Source organism: Haemaphysalis longicornis, unplaced genomic scaffold (assembly GCF_048455015.1).
Source record: "Haemaphysalis longicornis isolate Haplotype H1 unplaced genomic scaffold, Haemaphysalis longicornis Haplotype H1 scaffold_10, whole genome shotgun sequence".
In the NCBI taxonomy this organism is placed as follows: domain Eukaryota; kingdom Metazoa; phylum Arthropoda; class Arachnida; order Ixodida; family Ixodidae; genus Haemaphysalis; species Haemaphysalis longicornis.
Window position 1 is genome coordinate 20,567,911 of NW_027526204.1, and position 21,341 is coordinate 20,589,251.

Sequence of the window (21,341 nt, forward strand, 5' to 3'; positions counted from 1 at the left end):
TCGCCTTGTGTCGGCCGCACTCGCACCACTCGCACTCTCAAAGAGTCGACCAGCTGCTATCGTGCAGTGGGCTGCACAGCAATCTGCCATACTTGTTCGTGCCTTGACTGGCCAAGACTAGGGTTGCCACCTGCCCTGTTTTGGACCGGCCTGCCTGGTTTTTAGACAGCAAGCTGGTTGCCGTTTTGTACTTAAAATCGGCCGTCATTGGCCTGTTTTTTGGCCATTGTGCCGTGAATAAATCTTTTTTGGCCTTTTATAAGCGTGAATTCACCAACTGCGACGATAAATATGTGTCGACAAGCTGCGGAAAGGCATGCGAGCAGAGAAAAAACATGGGCGAGCGCACTCCCTTAGATGGAGGGGGACCAAAGGGAGTAACAACACAACAAAATGCCACCACCGCAGTCAGCGAGGACGGTTACTTTTCAGTGCAGCACATTTAGAGCAATAACCCAAATTTGAAGCACTTTCAGTACAAACGTTATGTTGATTTCTCTCTAGGAAAACAATACAATAAAAGGCATTGCATGTAAAGAAAGGCGCCTTTTTTCAACGCAAATATAACCTTCTATATACCACATCGCCTTCCCCTCCTCCCCCAGGGCCGTTTTTTTTTTCGGGGAAAGGTGGCAACCCTAGCCGAGACAACAGTGTACGGTCTCACGTTGGCCGTCGTGCATATTGCACACTCGTAGAGAGTGTGCCACACAGCTGCCAGAGTAGTTCTTCATGCTGACACACCGACCAGCTGCGCCAACAGTGTATCACCTCGCGTGCCATACATATGTCTCACGTGCTCTTCGAGTGAGCCGAGAGCCTGCTGCCGCCGTCGCGACCACAAAATCAGCCATTGTGCAACTGCCGTACGTGCTCGCCGATGGTGTATTGCCTTGTGTCAACCGACGCCGGTACTCTTCAAATGTGCTCTTTATGGCTCAGCAACCCAGTGCTTCTTCAGCTGCTCGCATTACAGAAGCGTGCAAAAGCAATTATTTTCAAGATGCTCAAATTTCACAACTCACTCGCATGAGGCTGCGAGTAAAAGGGCTACTGGGGAGAGGCGACAACCGCACGGAGTCCTGATAGGAACGTCACATCTGGAAGTTCCCCGCAGTGGCAATTAGTTGTGGCGATGCTGTGCTAGGTGCTGCATCGGCTGGAGTGAGACTGCAAAACATCTGCAAAAAATGCTTGAGGAACTACAATCAGCTAGCATAGCTGTGGGAATAAAAATATGAATAAAATAAAGTAATGAAGAATAAGCATGCCAATAAGGTCTTCTTTAGCTTAGGAAACAAGGCGCTGGAAAGAGTACAAGAATATAATTCAGTTGGAGAGATTAGCATACATGTCCAAGATTAGCATACAAACAAGTTTCGATTTCGGTTCCGTGAAACGTGCTTGGCATCAGACATTATCATTGGATGTGCATTCTCGATATCAGTAATTGGCATACCACACTTTTGCCATGTTGTTGGCTTTAAAATGTGGCAGATAAGCCTACCAGGACGGCTTGGAATCGTAGCAATCACTAGCCAAGGCGTACGCGGTGGATGACTGCCGTCCGCATCACCGCAGACGCTCAAATGCGATGCGCTTTTCTCTCATCTTTGGAGCTTGCCTGACTCATGCCTGTATCGTAAAGAGCATGTCCGCACCAGGCCAAGGGTCTGCTGATTAGAGACTGCCCACTGCCTGCAAGAAGTCGGTGCTTTGTCAACAGCACGCCAAACAGAACTCAGTAGTGCGTCAGTGTCAGTCTGTGCACTCTGCAAACTTGCTCGTGGGGCGATGAGCGTTACAGCGCAGAAAGGTGAAATTCAATATAGAAAAAATTGGCCAAAAACAGGAATCAACTTCAAAACAAAAGCATGCACTATCGGGGATTCGAACTTGCAACTTGTCAAACAACTTACTGAGAGCTCCAGACCACTTGGCCATGAGCCAGCGCTGCCAGAAACAGAAATATAAATTATTTAATGTATAGCCAATTTACATTTTTATTAGGTTATAGCATTTCAAGCAGCTTAGATAATTATTATTTTTTGTATAGCGCCCTTCCAGTAAACGTCCCCCAAATTCGCACAGTATCTCTTGTCTAGCGGCTGCATTTCTTAGATGGAAAAGCATTCGCAGATGTGTGGTCATGCTGCTGACTGCTGTGCTTGTTCACCCAGCGCAAGAAAGTGCTTCCTGCACCCTATTTTTAACCTGTACGGTAAAAGTTGCAGTTGATTTTTTTTTTCTTAGTACCTATATTAATTTCTCTGGTTCTCCCACCTTCTATTGGCCTTAGGTTTTCCTACTGGACTTAGAGCTTGATACTGGATACCGGATTTACAGTTTGATACAGTGTACTAAGTAAAGGCACATTTTTACATTCACAAATGTGTCCTGACTTAGTTTCAATGGAGCGAATGAATTGTGACGACCCGTCGACGTCTGGCGGACTACACGGTGGGCCGACTGACTCTGTTGGAGTGTCGGCCAGCTGTGCAGTAGCGCTGTGAAGCCAAGCCACCTTTTTGTGATGTCATATGAAACGCCACAGAAAATGGGCGAGGATACAGAAAGGAGGACAGCATTTTCGAATTGATTTTTCTAGTGAATAAAGTCTTGTAAACGCAGCGAGAGTGGTCGAAACATTGCCTACAGACTCGAGACTACAATTTGGGCTCGCAATCCCACAATGTTTACAAGTCACTTCAGTGTCCCTTTAATGCTGCTCCCCCCACCATAAAATGGTTGGCGCTTGCTGCTGTATAGTTTCAGTATCTGTTTGAAAAAAGGTTGTGGAAGGACTGTTGGTAGAATGAGACACGAGGCGCATCATACACCTTTTTTACTGCTGTAGTTTTTTTAGTTTATACGTAAATTTGTTGATGCTACCAAAGCAGGCGGTCACATTTTGCTGGCGGCTATTAGCTGAGAGTTTGTGAGCTCAAAGCAGCTCCAATTGTCGAATAATGTCTATTCTAACTCTTGTGCTTATTCTACATTTCAAGTCATCTCGGTTTTCAACCTGCTTTCTTGGCATTGCAATTTATTTGTGTATTCATTTTCACCGGTTTCTTCATTTTCGGCTGTTTTCTGTTGGAGCTGAAATATTTTCCACCTCAAGCTGTGTTTGTGCTCATGATTTTTGGCAAGCTATATTTTGTCAACTCGGAGTATTGATGTCATGTTCCTCTTTTGTGACTGAGATCCCGACATGCAGTAGCCAAAAGCAGTTCTACATTTCCAAGCACTCTTATCACAAGATCTTACCTCATTTCACAGTGAAAAAGATTTTTAAAAGTGCAGCTCCACTCTCAACAATTAATAAAGTGATTGAATAGCACTATTCTGTTATGGTAGCTCGCATTTTATGCTACAGGTTCTAAAAACAGAATTTCTTTCACTTAGCACATAACCGGCTGTGCAGTAGAGATATTTAGGCACTGTACTGAAGCTATCGTATGGTAAGTTATGCATACACCTCTATACTGCAACCATGGCCTCCGAGATTTCCCCGCGCGCGTTTTGCTCCGGCTGTCCCAATCGCCGCGCGCCCCAGCCAAATTTTTTAAGCGCGCTAGTTCCCCCACGCACCGCCAGGCGGTAGTGCATTGAATGCATCGTTCAGCCCGTTGGGCCGCCGTTTATGTGGCATTTCGCGGCATGCCAACACTGCAGTTTTTCTGGTCTTGGCACGAGTGTCTTTGCGAGTTTATTGGCCGCATTTCTGCTCAGCTCCTGTCGAAGTTTCTTACACAGAACGCCTGTAATGGATGTGTCCTTCATTGGAACAGGCGAGAACTCGACACCTTCGAGGCATAGGCCTTCGCCCTTGCAAGTCGAGCCACCCGATCTTCATTGATTCATAAAGGGACCCCACCACTGCTTCCTCGCGTTCTTCTGCGGAGCGAAAGCCAACTATAACTGTAATGTACGTTTTATGCCATGAGGCATACAATCGCATTTAGAAAAAGAGCAGCCTGTCATTGTTGGATGATTCCAGAGGGGACGTATACACAACCTTCGAGTACCCCACGTACGTCCCCAAATGTGCAGTCCTGCATTTCCACAGAAATGTAAATTGGCGGAGTTAATCACTACAAAGCATAGATAAAGATAATTAGTGGAACGTAACCTAGAAAAAAAAAAACAAAAATACAGAAAGGAGAAAAATAAGAAATATAGAACTGATATTAACAAATTCAGAAATATAAATCTTTACAGCTCCTCCACAAAACAAACAAAAATAAAGGAGCAGCGAAAATAATGACAAAACCGTGAATAAAAAAAAATCATGAACAGACTATTTATGGCTTTGTAACGGCCGGCATTTGCACTGAAATGCATAACAGCGTGAATAGAGACAATTGATCGATTGGTATTTTAAAAACAAAAAATACAAAACCTAGAACGAAATTATAAAATTGAACTTACGAATTCAAAAATATGAGTTCTATACATGTCCCACACAGAGCGAAGAAAACAATAAAAAGCTCTCACAAACATTAAAGGATAAAAAAAATCATGAAAACTGACCAAAGTGTAACGCCCTGCCTTTGCGCCAAAATGAATAATTGGCGGAGTTAACATGTAATAATCGTTAAAATGGTGTGAACGGAGACGATTGGTCGTAGGAGATCTTAAAAGAACCAAAAGCCGAAAATAATTATACAAGCTAGCTTGCAAAATAAAAAACTTGCACATTCATACACCTCCTCCAAAAAGGAAGACAAAAATAAAAAAAAAGCATTGAAAACAACTACGGAAACACATGCAAAAATATTGTGAGAACGACCAACCATGTAAACCCCCTGCCTTTGCAGAGAAGTGCATAATTCGCATTGTAAGATATTTAATGTGTTAAAAATAGCGTAAATCGATCTAATTAATTGAATGGAACTTGAAAACAGAAAAGAAGAACAAAAATAAAAAGTAACAAATTTTCAAAGTGATCTTTGAAAATAAAAAAAAATAGCGGAGTTAGCACATTTAATTGTTGAATTTATATGGAACCACCAATCTAGCTGAGGTATATCTACGCGCACAGGTATGCAAGCAAAAAGCATTCTCAATTGTAAACGCAGACAAATAAGTCGCACATTCCGCGATACCAGAGTCCTTCAATGCTTTTCTGGTCACGAAACTCTGGCCGAAGTTTCATTCGGGGACAAAAGCTGCCGCTAGGATCGCCCCTGTTAACGTGAAGGCTTCGCCGGCGGGCGACGACGCTTCCGGGCCGGCGGTTTCTCCGTCGGCAACGCGCCTGCTTTCATCTGCTCTTCATTTCCACCGGTAAAAACGCGAGCGAAGTGCGCATGTTTTTGAGTCAGTTGTTGTCGCGTAGCTCAGCTGTGAAATTGAGGCAAGACCACGGGTGTTACTGAGGCATATATGTTGTTTTCGTTCGCTGCGGCAGGCACCGCTACGTTCTCGCTTTGAGAAGGTGGACATCTGACGTTTTCAATTTTTGACTAGCCTTTGCAGCCGCCTGCATCATTTGAGTTTACTAGCGCCAGAATTAAATGTGTATTCAGCCCTGGGCGACATGCTGCGCTGAGCAAATAGGTGTGCAAACATACAACACGTTGGGTTAGCGCTGTGTTTGCGCTATTTTATAGCGCGCTAATAATGTAAAAAAATATTCGAGATTCGGAAAGTGAGCGTGGACAGCTGGAAAAAAAGAAACGCTCACAAAATGGAAGCAGCATAATTGCGCGCGGAGGGGCCAGGGTAGGAGTAAATGCTACAGCCTTGAGCGACTTTCTCGGCTGTTCTTATAGGCATAGGGTGTCAACAGATAAAAATTCGCCCGCTCAGTGCCTGTCACACCCCTCCCACCCAAACGGCAAGTTAAAAAACATTGATTGATTGATTATGAGGTTTAACGTGCCGACGCTACTCCGGCAATGGGGCGCGCTCTGTAGTGTAGCGCTCCGGATTAATTTTAACCACTCAGGTATGTTAAACTTGCGTCGAAATCTCGAACACACAAGCGTTTTCTCTTTTCGCCTCCATCAGAAAAGCGGCTGGGAACCCGCGTCCTTGGGCTTATCAGCACGAAGGAGGCAAACGCGGCGGTCAAGTTAAAAATATATATATATGCAGGCAAAGATAGCCATGCTCCGCCTTCCAAATTCAAAATGTCTGATTGGATAACCAAAATCACAGTAGCTGCAGTCCCATCGTTGTTCAGCGCCTAAAAGCGACGACATTTTGCAGACGGATTTTCTCGTTGTGAGCGCGACCGTGGCTTGGGCTTCGTAAAATACGCCGGCAGGTTTTGAAATATCCGGGGTATGGCATCGAAGCGGAGATTCAGCTTCTCGTGCTGCAGAAGCACAGATTGCCCACTTACTTCGAACTCATCGGCTCGAATAATGTCCGTAGGGTCGAAATGTTTCTCGCACACACGAACGGCCTTCGACTCGAAGCTGAAAGCGTCCGTCTCCTGTCGTGGAATGGCTCGCTTCCACCTGTGGCGTTGTTCGCGGTCGCTTGGGAGGCAGAACAGCGAAGCCTTTTACGTTGTACTCCGATAGCCAGAGTGGCAACCAGGTACACAGCACTTCAGAGGCATGGTAGTTCACATAGTTTGCCCTTCGTGATTACTGCAGAAAGCTATATCACACAACAAACACCAGCAAGCTCGCGCTCCAACGCACTGCAAATGCGGCGGCCGCCGTTCAAGCCGCCTTCACCGGACTCGTAGCGCCACCGCGCGGGAGCTTTGGTCCCCATATGAAGCTCTCCCATAGCGTTACGGAGAAGTTTCGTGACCAGAAAAGCATTGAAGGACTCTGGCGATACTTATGCAGCTTTATATGCTACGATGTATCGTGTAGTTTTTGCAGACCATGCAAGATTAGCTTTTCTTAACAGCCGCGCAAATGCGCTATATTAGTTCACACAAAGCGCTTTCTAAAACCTCGCAAATGCTCGCTGGCACTGAATTGCAATGGACAGTGGTGTCTGAATGTATCACCATTGGTTTGTGTTGGACTTGCATGCTTACGATTTTCTAAGCCAGCCTTTAAAAGCCGCGGCAACAAATCTATCGTGACATGCATACCAATCAGAAACAGTCTTAATATTGCATTTATACGACAGATGCTTATGCAAGTCGCCACTCTTGTAAATAATGTTGGGTGAGGACGTGAGGGGTTTTTCAAGGGCACCGCGTGTAACTTCACATCGACAAATCTCCCCGCAGGGGCACCTTGTGTGTTCAAAGTGATGCTAGTGGTGACACCGCGGACCCTGAGCCCATGTGGGTTGGACCCACCCACGCTCTGGCTGTGCGTAGCTTTGCCGTGTCCAGGGAAATAGGCATACTGGTGGCTGTGCCAAAACCAGGATTGTTTTGGACTTTTACGGCTCCCTGGTGGCGGCAGCACGCCACTTTGGCCCCTGCTTCCTGCAGACGGTACCCCCAGTCTGACCCGCCCTGGGGAAATCAGCCAATCGCCTTTTCCTGTCCTTCTCTCCATTCTTCCTCTTTTCTGTTTTCTTTCCTAACCCTGTCCTGTCATCGCCTTCCTTCTTTGCTTCCATGCTTCTCCAGGTGGCGAGGCTTAACCCTGTGCAAAAATATCACTCTTGATTTCAAGCATAGGGTTATAGTGGCAAGGTACGGTTAGCGTGTGCTGAAAAAGCCACGTTCCCTTGTTGGGCTCGGTGGTGGGCGACCGGCCTTGCCACCGAACACATACTTGTTGTATGGCATCTCCAAATCCCTTTTCCATGAATCGCTTTCTTAAAAGAGGACGCACCGAGGCAACCACCTTTGAATTTTTTTCTTTCAAAGAAGCAAGAGTGTTTTCCACGCTTCCACGTGGTGCACTCGGAAAATGAGAACACAACAATGAGAAAGATGTCACCATTTCTTGTGTCCAAATGTCTGTCAAACCTCATTGGGGCTGGCTACAAGGCACAAAAAATGTCCAATGACAACCTGCTGATTGAAGTTAAAGATACGACTCAATGGGACAAGCTCCTCAAAGTTGACAAATTGGTGACACCGCTGTTACTGTCAGTCCTCACCGCTCCATGAACACTGTGCGTGGTGTTATCAGTGAAGCAAACCTCCTAGACGTCACTGAAAATGAACTCCTTGAAGGATTTCACGAGAAAAATGTCATGAAAGTTCAGCGGATAGTCATCCGCCGTGAAAACAAAGAAATCCCCACCAAGCACTTGTTCTCACTTTTGGCACAACGGTCCTCCCGGATACCATAGAAGCTGGTTACGTGAAATGCCGAGTCAGACCTTACATCCCCAACCCGCACCGCTGCTAAATATGTCAGTAGTTCGACCACGGATCACACAGCTGCAGTGGTGAGCAGACGTGTGCATGATGCAGCAAAACCGACCATGTGTCGCAAAGCTGCGCTGCCCCACCACACTGCGTCAACTGCAGCGGTGACCATGCTGCATACTCACACTCATGCCAGCAATGGAAAAAAGAAAAAGAAATCATTGCGTTGAAAGTAAAAGAAAACATCTCTTACCCCGAAGCACGCAGGCGTCTTGCTATCACGCATAAGGTAGCATACGCCGACGTGGCGCGTCTGGGGGCGGCACCACATGCGGCAACTGTCCAATCAGGGACCTCATTGAGAGGGCCTGAGGACACTTCTTCAGCCCGATGATGCTTAGTGGCTTCCCCTTTGTAATGGGGTGGCGTTGCACAGCGGCCTTAGTCGCAGCGCCACTGTACAATCACCTCGCCAAAAAAATACAAACAAAATAAAAAAAAATAATTTCAAAATAAAAACAAAATACTTTTACGAAATTTCTGTGCTAGCCTGTCTTCTTTGTTCGCATGTCTTTCCCGGTTGTTCTCTGCTCTTTTCCCACCAACATTCTAACCTTCTTTTACTAACCTCTACTGCTGTCCAGTTCACTTTTCCGTTAAACTTAAAGCCAAGGGCTTCCGGAAGCTGGATGGCTCCATCACTGAGGACTGGGCGGATACTTTTGCACTCCGTTACAATATGTTGCATGGTTTCTGGCTCAGTTCTGCAGCCTGCTCATAGTTCTTCCTGTACTGGCTCGCCGATAAGCATTTTTGTCCACAAGCAACCCGCTCGGGCTTCAAAAAACAATGCACTCCCTTTGGTATGATCGAATAATGTTTCCCTTGTGATCTCCTGCTTCCCGATCTGTAGGTATCTAAGGACTTCTTAACATCCATCCTTTTTTTTCCAGGTCGTTGTCTGTTTCTTTCACTTCATTTTTTATTGCCTTGGTTGTTTCCCCTGTACTTCCAGGTTTCATATACTTTGTCCTGAGCCTTCTGGTTCTTTTCCTTCATTGTGTGTCCACGCTTTTCATGTAAAGATACCATAACACTTTGGCCGCCCATCTCTGATCATCCATATTTTTAAGTCGTTCTTCAAAACATATTTTGCTCTGTGCTTCTCTCACTTCGAAGGATGTCCATCCCATGTCTTCCTGCACTGCCTGATTTGTTGTTTTACTGTGTGCTCGTAATGCCAATCGACCGACAACCCCCTGATTTTCTCCTAGCCCTGATTGAATCTCTGATTTGACACACACTACTCTCAAATGTTTACAGGTGGCGCTGTTTACACGCCCCAGGTGCAAACAGCGCCACCTGCGGCACCACGAGGAAATGTTGGCCTGAAAACGGCCAACGGGTCAGCTGCAGCCTCGCAGTCTGCACAGCTGACTAACACCACTGAGACGGCCGTAACCTCGCAGGAGAAGCGGAGGCCTGCCAAGGTCCCAGGTCTCAAACCTTCAACAAAGAAGCGTTCTGTGGAGGCTATGGACACAAGTGAGCCATCCTCTGCATCAATCACGCCGAAGGATAGCCACAAACCCGTGCAGCATACGAACTCTCAGGAACTGATAAAAAAAGCAGAGCTCCCTAAGGTGCCTCCTGCTGGAAAAGGCTCTGGCAGCTAACAAGCTGAGCCTGTCTCTACTAACAAACGTCTAAATACTAGCAATGGCTTTTTGTAGTGTACTGCAGTGGGCTTCCCCTCGCAGGGGCACCTTGTGAGTTCAAGGTGACGGTAGTGGCAACACCCCGGACCCCGAGCCCGTGTGGGTTGGACCCACCCACGCCCTCGGCTGTGCGTGGCTTTGCCGTGTCCGGGGAAAAGGGCATCCTGGTGGTTGAGCCAAAGCCAGGGTTGTTTTGGACCTTCATGGCCCCCTGGCAGAGGCAACACACCACTTCGGCCCCCGCTTCCCATAGACAGTACCCCCAGTCTGACCCGACCTGGGGGGAATAAGCCAGTCGCTTTTTCCTGTCCTCTTCTTCATTCTTTTGCTTTCCTATAGTCTTTCCTAACCCTGTCCTGTCATCTCCTTCCTTCTTTGCTTCCATGCTTCTCCAGACGGCGAGGGTTAACCCTGAGTAAAGACATCACTCTTGATTTCAAGCATAGGGTTATAGTGGCAAGGTACGGTTAGCGTGTGCTGAAAAAGCCACGTTCCCTTGTTGGGCTCGGTGGTGGGCGACCGGCCTTGCCACCAAACACATACTTGTTGTATGGCATCTCCAAATCCCTTTTCCATGAATCGCTTTCTTAAAAGAGGATGCACCGAGGCAACCACCTTTGAATTTTTTTCTTTCAAAGAAGCAAGAGTGTTTTCCACGCTTCCACGTGATGCACTCGGAAAATGAGAACACAACAATGAAAAAGATGTCACCATTTCTTGTGTCCAAATGTCTGTCGAACCTCATTGGGGCTGGTTACAAGGCACAAAAAATGTCCAATGGCGACCTGCTCATTGAATTTAAAGATAAGACTCAATGTGACAAGCTCCTCAAAGTTGACAAAATTGGTGACACCGCTGTTACTGTCAGTCCTCGCCACTCCATGAACACTGTGCGTGGTGGTATAAGTGAAGCAGACCTCCTAGACCTTACTGAAAATGAACTCCTTGAAGGCTTCCATGAGCAAAATGTCATCAAAATTCAGCGGATAGTCATCCGCCGCGAAAACAAAGAAATCCCCACCAAGAACATTGTTCTCACCTTTGGCACAACGGTTCTCCCGGAGACTGTAGAAGCTGGCTACGTGAAAATCCGAGTCAGACCTTACGTCCCCAACCCGCGCCGGTGCTATACTTGTCAGAAATTCGGCCACAGATCACAGAGTTGCAGGGGTAAGCAGACATGTGCAAAATGCAGCAAAACCGACCATGTGTTGGAAAGCTGCACTGCCCCACCACACTGTGTCAACTGCAGCGGTGACCATGCTGCATGCTGACGCTCATGCCAGCAGTGGAAAAAAGAAAAAGAAATCATTGCGTTGAAAGTAAACAAAAACATCTCTTACCCCGAAGCACGCAGGCGTCTTGCTATCACGCATAAGATAGCATACGCTGACGTGGCGCGTCAGGGGGTGGCGCCGCGTGCGGCAACTGTCCAATCAGGGACCTCGTTGAGAGGACCTCAGGAGACATCTTCAGCCCCCCAGGTGCAAACAGCGACACCTGCTGCACCTCAAGGAAATGGTGGCCCGAAAACGGCCAATGTGTCAGCTGCAGCCTCGCGGTCTGCGCAGCTGACTAACACCACTGAGACGGTCGTAACCTCACAGGAGAACCGGAGGCCAGCCAAGGCCCCAGGTCTCAAACCGTCAACAAAGAAGCCTTCTTTCGAGGCTATGGACACAAGTGAGCCATCCTCTACGTCAATCACGCCGAAGGATCGCCACAAACCGCTGGAGCATACGAACTCCCAGGAACTGATAAAAAAAGCAGAGCTCCCTAAGGTGTCTCCTACTAGAAAAGGCTCTGGCAGCTAACAAGCTGAGCCTGTCTTTAGTAACAAACGTCTCAATACTAGCAATGTCTTTTTGTAGTGTACTGCAGTGGAACTGGAGGGGGCTTCTGAAAAACTTGGATGTTGTTAAAGAGCTGCTCTGGGAGCATGCACCTCTGGCAGTGCGTCTCCAAGAAACCCACTTAAGCAGCAAACACACAGACTTTTTACCCCAGTACATCACACACAAAGGACAGGCAAAACACCAACCAACCATCGGGTGGTGTGGCTATTATCCTTCAAAGGTCAACCACAGCTAAGGAAGTTAAACTCAGGACTGAACTAGAGGCTGTAGCTGTGAGAGTTATATGGTTGCAGCGACTAATAACAATTTGCTCCATTTACATTCCCCCAGACAAGCGACTACAGAAATCTGAATTTGAAAATCTAATGGACCAGCTCCCAGGGCTGTACATAATGGCAGGAGACTACAATGCCCATCATCCTCTCTGGAGCTGTGAAAACTACAATTCAAGAGGGCGAATGATAGAAAAATTACTAGTCTCCACTGGAGCTTGCATATTGAACAAAAAGAAGCCCACATACTTTAGTCCCACGCACAAAACATCCTCATCAGTTGACTTAGCTCTCTGCACTGCTACCCTCTTCCCACTACTGGACTGGCACGTCCTGGATGACCCTTATGGAAGCGACCACTTTCCAATCGTGCTGAAAGAAAAGGTAGTGTCGACACATGGGCAGAACAGTGTACCACGATGGAGGATGGGGTCTGCTGACTGGAAAAAGTTTCGACAGCTCACCGGTCTTCCACGTGACTGTCTAGATTCACTGGACATCGACAGTGCACTTTCCTTTATCGAAAAGCACATAATTGAAGCCGCTAGTGAATGTATCCCACAAAGTTCTGGTAACCCAAAAGAAAGCCGATTCCTTGGTGGAACGAGGACTGCCAAAGTGCTAGGAAAAAACAAAATGCAGCATGGCGCCTTTTCCATAACTCTCCCACGACTGAACACTACATAAACTTCAAACGCATCAAATCCCAATCGAGAAGAGGGAGACGGATATCAAAAAGTGAGAGTTGGGAGAAGTGCATAGAGGGCATTAACTCTTACACCGACCAAAATAAAGTATGGAATAGGATACAGCAGACTTGCCCCCGCCCTCTAGTTGATAATGCTGGTGGCACTTTGGAAGATCAGGCGGATGCACTGGGAGCATACTTTGAGTCGGTTTCAAGTGCAGCGCACTACTCAGCCAAGTTTCTTATATTGAAATGTAGGGAAGAAAAACTGCAACTTCATCGTAAATCACCTACAAGTGAGGCATATAATGCTGAGTTTTCTATTGCCGAGTTCGAAGCTTGCCTAAACACACTTGGTAAAGCAGCACCTGGACCTGATGATATTCACTATGAAATGATCAAGAACTTGCACCCAGAAACTCAACTTGCATTACTATCACTTTTTAATAGGATCTGGAACAATGGATATATCCCTCCAAGGCTGAAAGAGGCCATTGTTGTTCCAGTATTGAAGGAAGGGAAGGACCCAGCAGTTGCATCGAGCTACAGACCTATAGCTCTGACTAGCTGTTTGTGCAAAGTATTTGAAAAAATGATCAACCGAAGATTAATGCATTTTCTAGAAGCAAACACGCTCCTGGATCCATTCCAGTGTGGCTTTCGAGAACAAAAATCCACGCTTGACCAACTTGTGCGCTTGTAGTCCCAAATAAGATATGCGTTCGCGCATAAACAGTACTTTTTGTCTGTATTCTTTGACCTCGAAAAGGCCTATGATACTACTTGGCGGTTTGGTATATTGAAAGATCTTTGTGCCCTTGGGATACAAGGAAATATGCTAAAAACAATTGAAAGCTACCTCTCTGATCGGACATTTCGTGTAAGGATAGGCAGTGTAGAGACGGGCCCGGGTGGCGCGGACGCCGCGAGCCGTGCCGAATGTGGGCGTGAAGCCCGCGAAGAATGACGCAACCACGCGCAGTTCACGAACATTAAAAAGCCCCGTTTAATCCCCGCCAATGCCTTTATACAGAGTGGGGGCGCCACCTTCCAGTTACTCGAGTCAACAGGTGGCGTCCTCTACATCCCTCCTTCCGGAGCTCTCAAACACAAGTGCTACAAAAGAGCACCACCAAGAAACAGTCCTTGCAGCAGTCTCACAAATCCAGTCTGCGAGGTGGCACCACGTGCCGGCCGTATCGCGTGCAACGGTGGCCTGGCGATCCTGCAGCAGGTGCAGGAGCTGGAGTGTCCGATGCGGCACCGTTTGCTGCCCGCTGTGGTCCTGGAGACGGCGCAGATGTCGGGGCCGCACGGTTGGGGCTTCCCGTGTCATCTGAGGGGGCTGACTGAGGATTGCTGCAAGGGACGAGGTGTCTGCGGTTTCTCACTAGTATGCCACTGGGCGTCTGGACGATGTACGAGCGTGGTCTCTGAGCTGGGCTTAGGACCGTCGCCCTTGACTGCGTGTCGCGTACCCATACTTCCTCCCCATCGTCGAGAGCACGAAAGTCATGCGCTGCGTGCTGGTTATTGTAGTCTCACTGTTGTCTTCATCTCTGGGCGGCATCCCTGTCATTGAATTCTTTCACTTGTGGCCAATCTGGAACAAGGCTTTAAGCCGTGGCTGGCACACGAGTTCGCAGAGAGTGTCCCATGAGCAGTTGAGCCGGGCTGTAGCCAGACACACCGGGAGTGTTACGGTATGCTAGCAGAGCCAGAAATGGGTCTGTGGCCTTCAGAAACAGCTCCTTGATTGTGCGAACCATGCGCTCTGCTTCGCCGTTGGACTGCGGGTAGCGTGGACTGCTCGTGACGTGTGAACCCGTAGGTCTTCCCAAAGTCCTCGAAAGCTTTACAGGAAAACTGTGGCCCATTGTCGCTGACTACAGTCAACGGGATGCCGTGTCGGGCAAACGTGCTCTTGATTGCAGAAATAACGGCGTCCGCAGAAGTGGACCGGAGTGTGATGACCTCTGGGTAGCGAGAACGGTAGTCTACAACCACAAGGAAATCTTGATTAGCAAAATGAAACAAGTCGATGGCCACCCTCTTCCGCGGAGCTGATGGTGTCTCGGTCGGAATCATGGGCTCACAGCGTTGGACACGTGTAGAAGCGCATGCTGGGCAGTTCTCTACGGCTGCTTTAACCTGGCTGTTGAGACCGGGCCACCACACAGAGTCTCGGGCCACCGCCAAGCATCGATTGACGCCTTGATGACCATCATGCAGCAGGTTCACGATGTCTGCGTAGTGCTGCGGGCACAACTAGACGTCCGCCCATGAACAGCAGGTCCTCGCATATGGTGAAGTCCCCACGGTGCTCCCAGTAACGTGTCATGCTGAGCGGCAGCCGGTCTCGTCGAGGCCACCCCTTCATGCTGTATGCTTTCAGCATTGAGCACTCGCCGTCTGAAGTTTGGTGAGACCTGAAGTCTTCAAGACGTACGGCCAGGGTTAAAGGAAGGGCTGCCACGACCATAGACACAAAAATTTCTGTGCTGTCCACTTTGGACGTAGAAGAGCATTCAGGAGCCCTAGAGAGGGTGTCTGCAGTGGCCAGGTACTTCCCTGGAACATACTTGACGGTGAACTGATATCGCATGAGCCTTATGCGAAATCTCTGGATGCGAGGGGGCATGAGGTCAAGATCGGCGGAGCCAAGCAACCTGACGAGCGGCTGATGGTCTGTTTCAACGACAAAGCTGAGTCCGCGCAGGAATTCCTCAAACCTCTCGATGGCCCAAGAGACAGCAAGCGCTTCCTTCTCAATCTGACTGTACCGCTGCTCAGCAGTAGTCAGTGCTCTTGATGCGAACGCGACAGCCCGTCGCTCTCCCGTCTGTTGCTCCTGCAAGAGAACCGCGCCTAGCCCGAACGAACTGGCATCTGCCGACACAAAAGTGGGTAGCTCTGGATTGTAGCTGGCCATACAAGCATTAGATGCCACCATTCTCTTCAATGTCTCGAAAGAGGTCGATTGCGCTTGGTCCTAGTTCCAGACTGCATTCTTGTTCAAAAGGAGCCGAATCGGTGTAGTGACGGCAGACAGGTTCGGCAAAAACCTTCCAATGTGGTTCAGCATGCCCAGGAAACGACGGACACCTTGCGTATCTGTCGGCGGTTTCATGTTCACAATAGCAGATACCTTGTCGGGGTCAGCCGAGATGCCAGTGGCGCTTACCACTACACCAAGGAACTTGACGGAAGATACCCCGAAGGAGCATTTCGAGGCATTCAGCGTGATGCCCGCTTGTTCTAACTTGCGAAGGACTGCTTGGAGTCTGCTGTCGTGCTCGGAACGGTCCCTGCCGAATACTAGAATGTCATCTACCATGTTCACACATCCTTCCAGACCCTCTAGAATCCGAGACATTTGGCGCTGAAACACTTCGGGAGCGGAGGTGATGCCGAAGGGCAGGCGGCGGTAGCAGTAGCGACCAAATGGGGTTATGAAGGTAGTCAGTTCCTGACAGCTTTCAGATAGCCTTACTTGATGAAACCCCGATTTTGCATCAAGTTTTGAGAAGACTGCGGCATTGCCAAGACGCCCAAGTACCTGGTCCACCGTGGGCATAAGGTGTCTCTCCCGGAGAACTACTTGGTTCAACTTCGTGAGATCGACACAAATTCTGTACTCTCCATCCGCTTTGGGTACCAGCACAATACCAGCACACCACGGGGTTGGCACAGTGACTCGCCGGATGACCCCGTCCCTTTCCATCGCGTCTAAGTCCTTCTTGACTACGCCTTCGAGGAGAATAGGAATGCGCCTAGGAATGCTGAGAGAAAATGGAACCGCTCCAGGCTTGATGCGGATGTAATATTCTTCAGGCATCTCGCCAAGGCCTGAGAACAGCGAAGCTGCCGCCTTGTCGGACGTTGGGGGCCTTTTCGGAGCTTCGTCTTCCACGGCGTCAACAAACTGGACGACTCCCAGGTCCACTACCGCCGAATACCCCAGCAGAGGAGAGTCAATGTCTGCTACGACGTACAATTTTTTGCATACCGTCCGGCCTCGCCACGACAGGGTAGCAGGAAATGTCCCGAGCAACTTTAGGCGGCAGCGGCCCGGCTCCATCAACTGTTCATTTGTTCATTATTGGGTTTGTCTAGGTCTACTGGGCACCCCGCGAAGCTCGGAGGTACGACCGAAACGTCCACCCCAGTATCCACCTTGAATTGAAGGGGGCGTCCATTGACATGAACAACAACGTGCCGGCGTTCTGTTTGCGCTGCATCCACGGCGCAGAGCTGGATTTGGCTTAAGCGCCTAGTACTGTTCGAGCGGCAAACCGCCGCGAAGTGACCGTTCTTGCGACAGTGGTTGCATGTGGCCCACCGTGCTGGGCACTCAGATCGCAGATGAGGGGCGTGGCCGCAAAAATCGCATGCCGACTTCGGGCCGGCACGGTACTCGGGAGGCCGACAGACGTTACTTCGTGCAGTTTCGCGCGCTGGGGCGGCGGCCATTCGGTACTGCTTATTCGCAACGGCGTCGACGTTCAGTGCGTCTGGTGCAAGGTCTGTCCCCTGACGCCGCCTTTTCTCATTTTCAGCGTCTTCGTACTGACGAGCTTGGATGAGCGCCTCGTCCAGTGTAAGCTTTGGATTGCGGCAGAGCTGGTCGGTCAAGCGAGAGTCAAGCAACCCTACGATAAATCTGTCCCGAACCAGCCGGTCGTCAATTTCCCGAGAGGCGTAGTTGCATTTCTTCACGAGATTTCGGAGCGCCGTGAAAAACGCGTCGACTGACTCGCCTACCTCTTGCATGCGCTTGTGGAACCTGCTCGATTCGTATACCTCGTTGACGGGGTGTACAAAATATCCTGAAAGACTCGTTGTCACGCCGGAGTACGAGCGATAGGCCTCAGCGTCTGACATAAGAGACGAAAGCACCTCGCGACCTTGGGGACCCATACAGTAGAGCAGCGTGCGTACCTTGGTTTCTTCGGGGGCGGATGACAGCCCTGAGGCGAAGGAGTAATCCTCGAATTGTTGAAGCCAAGCGGTCCATTGGGCTGGGTTGTCGAAAGTGAACTGCGGCGGGGTTCGAAACGTGAAGCTGGCGGTCACGGCGTAGGCGCCGGCTGGGTTATCCTCCATGTTGCACGGTTCTCGCAGGATCCCACTTCTGACACCATGTAGAGACGCGCCCGGGTGGCGCGGATGCCGCGAGCCGTGCCGAATGTGGGCGTGAAGCCCGCGAAGAATGACGCAACCACGCGCAGTTCACGAACAACAAAAAGCCCCGTTTAATCCCCGCCAATGCCTTTATACAGAGTGGGGGCGCCACCTCCCAGTTACTCAAGTCAACAGGTGGCGTCCTCTACAGGCAGTACTCTGTCTAAACCATTCACACAAGAGACAGGGGTGCCGCAGGGAGGTGTGCTGAGCTGCACATTTTTCATTGTAAAAATGAATTCCCTACGCACTGTACTTCCACCAACCATGTTTTACTCAGTGTATGTTTACGATGTGCAGATCGGCTTCAAGTCCTGCAATCTCTCTTTTTGTGAACGCCAAATTCAGCTGTCAGTGAATAAGCTCTCCAAATGGGCAGATGAGAATGGCTTCAAGTTTAACCCTTCCAAAAGTGCCTGTGTACTGTTCTCGAAAAAAAGGGGCATTGCCCCTGCACCATAAATCTACTTAAATGGACAGCTGCTTCCTGTTAAAACAGAACATAAGTTTCTCAGATTGATTTTCGACTCGAGACTCTCGTTCACCCCCCACCTGAAGCATCTGAAACTGAAGTGTTTGAAGGCAATGAATGTGCTTAAGATACTAGCACACATGAAATGGGGCACTGACAAGAAGTGTTTACTACACCTGTACCAAAGTCTTGTTTTGTCCCGCCTAGATTATGGATGTGTAGTTTATGGGTCAGCCTCTAGCACTGCACTGAAAATGCTTGATCCTATCCTAATCTGGGCATCAGGTTGGCCACAGGGGCCTTCCGCACTAGTCCAGTACTGAGCCTCTATGCTGAATCAGACTGTTGGTCTCTGGAGTACCAGCGAACTTTTATTGGTATTATTTATGCCCTGAAGGTTACGTCACAGCCCGAGCACCCGTGTGACTCCCTGATTAGAGATAACTCAAGAATGCTGCTCTTTTCAAATCGACCTTCCTTAGCTCGACCGTTTCCACTGCTGATCAAGTCCGTCTCTACAAAACTATCCATCTCATTTGATGACACCCTCAAAATGACCCCAGATAAATGCGTGGCACACTTGGATACAAGCATCATATCATGCGACACCTCATTTAGACAAGTAGACAGGAAAGGCTCACTATTGGAAGTCAAACAGCACTTCGCATACCTCCAAGACAAGTACAAGGCAGCTCAGTTTTTCACTGATGCATCGAAAACCAAATCGGCTGTGGCCTGTGCAGCTGTTGGACGGCATCTTTCAGTAGCAAAAACAATGCATAAAAACACAACCATATTTACAGCAGAAGCACACGGAGTATATCTGGCTGTGAACCACATTATCACAAGCAAAACACACAAGTTTGTTATCTTCACAGACTCGCTCAGCGTTGTCACGGCCCTGTCCACAGGAAAGGGCACTAAGAATCCCACATTTACTGCCCTTCTTAAAGCTCTGTACAAAGCACACCAGCTAAATTTATAAATTATAGTGTGCTGGGTTCCTGGCCACTGTGGCATAGCTGGCAACGAGGAAGCCGACCAGGCTGCCGCCAGAGCGGCTGAAAGAACCAGTATTGACATCACGCAAGTATCCTGACTGGTGACCAGCCGCCAAACTGTGCCAGATGTGGTGAGGGTCTTTCAGTCCTCCATGTCTGGGTTGAGTGCTCGGCCATGAAACCAGAAAGGAGACGCTATTTCCCGGAAATGTACTGTAACAATATGCCACGGCACATTGCAATGTTTTTATCAGACTGTCCTGTGTTCGAGTTCAGCAGAGTTTTGGAATACCTTGATGCTATCGGTTTTTTAAAGCAGGTTTGTTTTAGAAAGTAGCATTCTCGTCCACCTTGTTCATTTGTAGGGTTCTATTTACCATGGCCCTATACACCGTTAGCTCATTCCATGCCTCATCACTCTCCGGATCCGGCCCTTTACACCGAAGTAATTTTATGCACTATTTGCACTCAGTTCATCAGCACATTTTTACCTCATCATAGAAATGGCGCTCTTGGCCTTAGATGCCCTTGCGCCAAAAAACCCCACCAAAGAAGAAGCAGTGGGCTTTTGAATAACTTGGAAGGCGTTAAGGAGTTGCTCTGGGAGCATGCACCTCTGGCATGTGTCTCCAAGGAACCCATTTAAGCAGCAAACACAGACTTTTTACCCCAGTACATCACATACAGAAATTACAAGCAAAACACCAACCAACCATCGGGTGGTGTGGCTATTATCCTTCAAAGGTCAACCACAGCTAAGGAAGTTAAAGTCAGGACTGAACTAGAGGCTGTAGTTGTGAGAGTTATATGGTTGCAGTGACTAATAACAATATGCTCCATTTACATTCCCCCAGACAAGCGACTATAGAAATCTGAGTTTAAAAATCTAATGGACCAGCTCCCATAGCCGTATATAATAGCAGGGGACTACAATGCCCATCATGACTATAAATCAAGAGGGCGAATGATAGAAAAATTACTAGTCTCCACTGGAGCTTGCATATTGAACAAAAAGAAGCCCACATACTTTAGTCCCACGCACAAAACATCCTCATCAGTTGACTTACCGTATTTTCCGGTCTATAAGTTGCACCTTTGTATAAGTCGCACCGCCCTCAAAATGAAAGTTCCAAGAAAACCGTATATACGTCGCACCGTTGTATAAGACGCACCGGTATATAAGACGCACTTGTTAATTAGGTAAACTCATAGTGAATCAGATCGTTAGAAAGTGCGGCGAAAGTACATGGTTGTGGCGGCCGCTGCCTAGTAACGCATCCCCCTGTAAGCAGGGCTAGACTTTGGCATATAACATCCAAAGTCTGGACATAAATAACTTCGCAAAAATGGTTTGTGGATACACACAGATGGCATGTACTTATGGACGGCGTTTATGCAAAACCATCGAAATCTTTTTCCTCAGACTCGCTAACAAATAATTGAGTATCTTCAGTGGGAGTTCCACCGGTGCATCACTGTCATCCTCCGACTCTCTGATGTCTTCTTCGCCAACATCGTTACCACTCGCAGACTGGATTACTCCGGCCTTTATCAACCCGGCTACACCTTTTTTTGTAGAAATGGAGTCCCAAGAGTCGGAGACCCATTTGGCCACCCCTCGAAACGTCATGCGTATCTTGTATGCTGTCGTAAATCAACGCAATAAAGGTGTCATGGCGGACGGAACTGACGCGACGGGAAGCGGCACGAAAATCAAAACTTATTTCCAAGCTGTCATTTTAAAAATTAGCAGCACGTTTACCTCCTTCAGAGTAACTGTCTGTAATAATTAATGAGCTTCATTTTGTTTTTGCAACCCAGTTTGATGTTACTTTGAATTTATTCTGAACTGTAGTTACTGCGCATGGCCTAAAGTGGTGCGTGGTTGTCGCAGGC

At 48.4% G+C, this 21,341-nt stretch overlaps 2 protein-coding genes across 13 annotated transcripts in view; one reads left to right on the top strand and one right to left on the bottom strand.

Annotated features, from left to right (window-relative positions):
- Positions 1–21,341, top strand: part of LOC144158273 (uncharacterized) — a 299,163-nt gene that overhangs the window by 264,982 nt on the left and 12,840 nt on the right. Inside the window, exon 5 of one of the 12 annotated variants that reach the window (XM_077689061.1) lies at positions 3,795–8,594. The exons of the other annotated variants lie outside the window; for them this stretch is intronic. Coding sequence (XP_077545187.1) covers positions 3,795–3,822 — 28 coding nt within the window. The 3' untranslated portion in view covers positions 3,823–8,594. Of the gene's footprint in view, positions 1–3,794; positions 8,595–21,341 lie in introns of those variants that run through there. 12 annotated transcript variants of the gene reach the window in all.
- On the bottom strand, positions 16,348–18,753 carry LOC144158276 (uncharacterized). The gene has a single exon (XM_077689065.1). It carries the CDS (start codon positions 17,892–17,894, stop codon positions 16,869–16,871), a length of 1,026 nt encoding a protein of 341 aa, XP_077545191.1. The 5' UTR covers positions 17,895–18,753; the 3' UTR covers positions 16,348–16,868.

Excerpts from the sequence above, each read along its gene's own strand:
- LOC144158276 (XM_077689065.1), bottom strand. The coding sequence starts at position 17,894 with ATGGAGGATAACCCAGCCGGCGCCTACGCCGTGACCGCCAGCTTCACG.